Source organism: Carlito syrichta, unplaced genomic scaffold (assembly GCF_000164805.1).
Source record: "Carlito syrichta isolate Samal-C Ts95f unplaced genomic scaffold, Tarsius_syrichta-2.0.1 Scaffold225370, whole genome shotgun sequence".
NCBI lineage: Eukaryota > Metazoa > Chordata > Mammalia > Primates > Tarsiidae > Carlito > Carlito syrichta.
Genome location: NW_007169466.1, coordinates 1 through 4,131, shown reverse-complemented (window position 1 = coordinate 4,131; position 4,131 = coordinate 1). Strand labels below are relative to the sequence as shown.

General features: G+C 50.0%; 1 protein-coding gene across 1 annotated transcript; it reads left to right on the top strand.

Moving 5' to 3' along the window:
• Positions 1–310: 310 nt before the first annotated feature.
• Positions 311–3,089, top strand: LOC110595033 (NACHT, LRR and PYD domains-containing protein 11-like; the record flags this gene model as incomplete). The annotated part of the gene is made up of 2 exons (XM_021709427.1): positions 311–1,875; positions 2,928–3,089. Coding segments are annotated over exons 1-2 (1,727 nt in total), but the record flags the coding sequence as incomplete, so codon positions are not given.
• Positions 3,090–4,131: the final 1,042 nt, after the last annotated feature.

Here is a 4,131-nt window from a genome sequence, read left to right as displayed (position 1 = left end):
TTTCTGGTGGGTGGGAGACGCCCCTCCCACATCTGACTTTGTGTATAAAAGACCCGTTGTAATTCCCAGTAACACACATCGCTTCTGCACTAGACTGGAGTCCAGTCTCTTTCTTTCTCTTGTCTTGCCCCCAATCGCCGACACTGTCTCCACCTTTGGGGTACCATGAACCCGGCTGGATCTAGTCTCCGGCACATTACTGACATTTACTGTAACTATGAAAACAGTGTGAAATTTCTTTTGCATCTCAAACATTTATATTTGCTCTGTCTCTCTTTGCCCTGTGCCTGCTGACTTAGGTAGCGAAGAGATGCTCAAAGTTCTCCTGAAGAAAAAATTCATGCTCCAGTGGGAAAAGTCCCCCTTGGAAGAATTTCATCATCAATTCCTCTGTGAGGCTGCCGCGAATGTTTTCTGTGTTCTTCAGTTGGCGTTTGATCCTAACAGCTCTTACTCAAAAGAGAATCTTAATGTGCTCCTGCTGGGAGACACAGCAGCTGGAAAATCCATGATCGTCAAAACAGCGGTGTTACAGTGGGCCAGTGGCAGCAGAGGCATGTGGAAGGGCAAGATCTCATATGTGGTTCACCTCACGGCTCACGAAATGAACCAGATAACCCACAGTAGCTTGGTGGAGCTGATCTCCAAGGACTGGTCTGAGGGCTTGGCCCCGATTGCAGACATCCTGTCCGACTCCCGGAGGCTCCTGTTTATCCTTGAGGACTTGGACAACATAGGTTTCACCTTGAACACAGATGAACCTTTTCTGTGCAGTGACAGCAGAGAGCGGGTACCGGTACCGGTTCTCCTGGCCAGTTTGCTGCAGAGAAAAATGGCTCCAGGCTCCTGGTTCCTCCTCACATCGAGGCCTGCTGGTGAGGCGGCCCTCAAAGCATTCATGAAGCCAACGGACTGCTGTGTGGTCCTGCAGCTCTCGGAGGAAAAGAGGCGGGTGTATTTCGACTTATTCTTCAAGGACAGCCAGAGGGCTGCAGCAGCCTTCAAGTCTGTTCACGAGAATGAGGTGCTCGTGGGTCTGTGCAGAGTCCCCATTCTATGTTGGATCATGTGTACAGCGCTGAACCAACAGATGGACATGGGGGCTGATGTCCCCCTCTCCTGCCAAATGCCCACGGATATCTATGCCCATTTCCTTGCTGATGCATTGACGTCTGAGGCTGGAGTTCCTGGCAGTCAGCCCCCACTTGTTCTCCTGAAGTGCTTGGGTGTTCTGGCAGTGGAAGGACTGTTTCACAACTCTCTGAATTTTAGCATCAGAGACCTCAGCAGTGTTGGGCTTACCGAGGATGATGTCTGTTTGTTGCAGGCCCTGAATATTCTTTTGCCCAGCAGCACTTATGTAAACCATTACCAGTTCGCTCACGTGAACGTCCAGGAGTTTTGTGTGGCTGTGGCCTACCTGATGGGAGTCACCGATTGCCCGATTCCCTTGGGCAGTGAAGAGAACAAAGACAAGAGGGATCAGTATGATGACTTTGATCCCGTCATCACTTTCATTTTTGGCCTCCTCAATGAGAAGAGAAGAAAGGTCCTGGAGACATCTCTTGGCTGTCAACTCCCGATGGCAAGACGCTTCAAGGAGTACTTGCTGGCACAAATGCAGCAGTTGGGCGACGACCTAAAAGCCATGGAGCACCACACGCCTTTGTTTTACTGTCTGTTTGAGAATCAGGAGGAAGAATTTGTGAGTCAGATGATGGGCTTTTTCTCGGAGGCTACCATTTATATTCAAGCCAACAGAGACCTGAGGGTGTCGTTATACTGTTTGAAACACTGCCATTCTCTCCGGAAACTTAAGCTGAGTGTTCAGCATATCTTTGGAGGCAAGGAGCCCACTGGAAAACTAACTCCTAGGTGAGTTTTTTAAAAAAATTGTTTTTCAGCCGGGCTTGGTGGCTCAGCCTATAATCCTGAGCCTTTGGGAGGCTGATTTGAGTGGTTTGCCTGAGCCTGCAGGTTCGAGACCCGCCTGGGCAACTTGGCAAGACCTCATCTGTACAATAAATAAAAAATTAGCTGGGCATGGTAGCACGCGCCTGTAGTTCCAGCTACTTGGAAGACTGAGGCGGAAGGATCGTCGGAGCCCAGCAAGTCGAGGCTGCGGTGGCCGGGAGCAGCCACTGCACTCCAGTCTGGGCGACAGAGTGAGACTCCAACTCAAAAAAAAACTGTTTTCCTTTTTCCTGTATTTCCAAGGCCTGCCCCTGATTCTAGAACTTGTTGACCGAGACAAGATTAGCTCAAGGCTACAAAGAACAGAATTTCAGTCTTGGGTCTAATTGGACCAATATTCTAAAAATCTATTCTGTCTTGGGTTAACCTCAGGGTGTGAGTTAAATTGCAGCATTTTGGGCCAGGTATGGTAGCTCATGCCTGTCATCCCAGCACTTTGGGAGGCTGGGGTGGAGCTCAGGAATTTGAGACGAGCCTGGGCAACATAGTGAGACCTTGTCTCTACAAATAATAATAATAGTGATGATAATAATAAAATGAAAATAAAAGCCAGTATTGTTGACGTCGGGGCCAAAGGCATCTTTGTGGTGGGGGCTGTGTTGTGCATGGCACTCTGTTTAACTGCATCCGGGGCCGCTGCCCTGCATGGAGGCATGTCCTTTTCCCCAGCTGTGATAGGAAAACGCATCTTCAGATGTTGCGCAATGTTCCCTGGGTGGTGAGGTGGCCCCAGTTGAGAACCCAGGTATGTTGGAACAGGATACAGAGTGACCAACTACCGTGGTGGGCTTGGGTGTTGTTTCCATGATTGGCCATGCTTGCTTTCTTCCCACCTGGTATTGAGTCTGAGTCAGGTACAGGTGTTCTCAAAAGACACCTTCCCAGAGGCACTGCTTTTCAAATCACTGGAGTTGACTGACACCCCTGGCGAATGCCACTTTCCTTCCCTGCAGTCAGATGAAGAGCCTGCTCTATTGGAGAGACACCTGCTCTCTGCTTCACACGATGAAGACTCTCCGGGAGCTGGAAATCTGCATCAGTGACCTTGACAACACTTCGGAAAGGGTTTTGTCTAAGGCCCTGAGACACCCTGACTGTAAGCTTGAAATGCTCATGTAGGTATCATGTCACTCTCTACCTTAGCGGTTCCCCCAAGAGTAGCAGCAATCTCCTTTTCCTCCTCTGGGGGAAGCCAATACACGAGGAAATACTTATCCCCCTGATGAAAAGGAATGCTGGGAATGGGAATGAAGGCAGGGGAACATACGTGATGCCGTGAAGGGCTGCTGGGCATGAGGAAGTCCGGAAGTCCTGGGTGGTTCTTTCAGAAAATAAAAGACAGTTGATTCTGGGGCTGAGGAAACACAAGTTGTTCAGGTGAAAGGAGGCTATCTCATTTTGGGTTTTGTGCAATCCCATGTCAGGAAACCTCTCCCCACTAGAGGGGCTGAAGCACATGAGGCTTAATTTCTTTTTCCTTTTCCTTTTTTCTTTAAATTTTGTGTTGGCATCTCATTCCGTCATCCAGGCTGGTGTGCAGTGGCATGATCATGGCTCACCACAGCCTTGCCCTCCTGGGCTCAGGAAATCCTCCTGCCTCAGTCTCCCAAGTAGCTGGGACTACAGGCACACACCACCTTACCCAGCTAATTTTTAAAATTTTATTTTTTGTGGAGATGAGGCCTTTCTGTGTTGCTCAGGCTGGCCTTGTGGTCCTGGATGCAAGTGTCCTACTGCCTTGGCCTCCCAAAGTGCTGGATTATAGGCGTGGGCCACTGCCCCCCCGATGAGGCTTAACTTCCTGTGTTTACAACAAGGCTAGAGGTAGGACACCTATGGCTGGTACACATTCAGGTCAGGTTCCTCAGGGCTTAGGCCCCTTCTGTACTTATGAGCCATCTTGAGTGTGTCTGTGGCCAAGAGCTCTTGGTCACAATGGCTGTTGAAGGTCCAGTCATCATGGCTGCCTCAAGGCGGGAAGTCACGGGAGGAAGAGGGAAAGGCGTATTCCCAAGCTCTGGGCACACCCTGATGGAGCCTTCTAGAACTCCTCATGTCACTTCTGCTTGCCTCTCACTGGCCCATCCATTTTGTCATCACACAGTTTCCTAGAACTGCTGAGGGGACCTGAGCATCACCTCCATGCCTGGAAGCAGC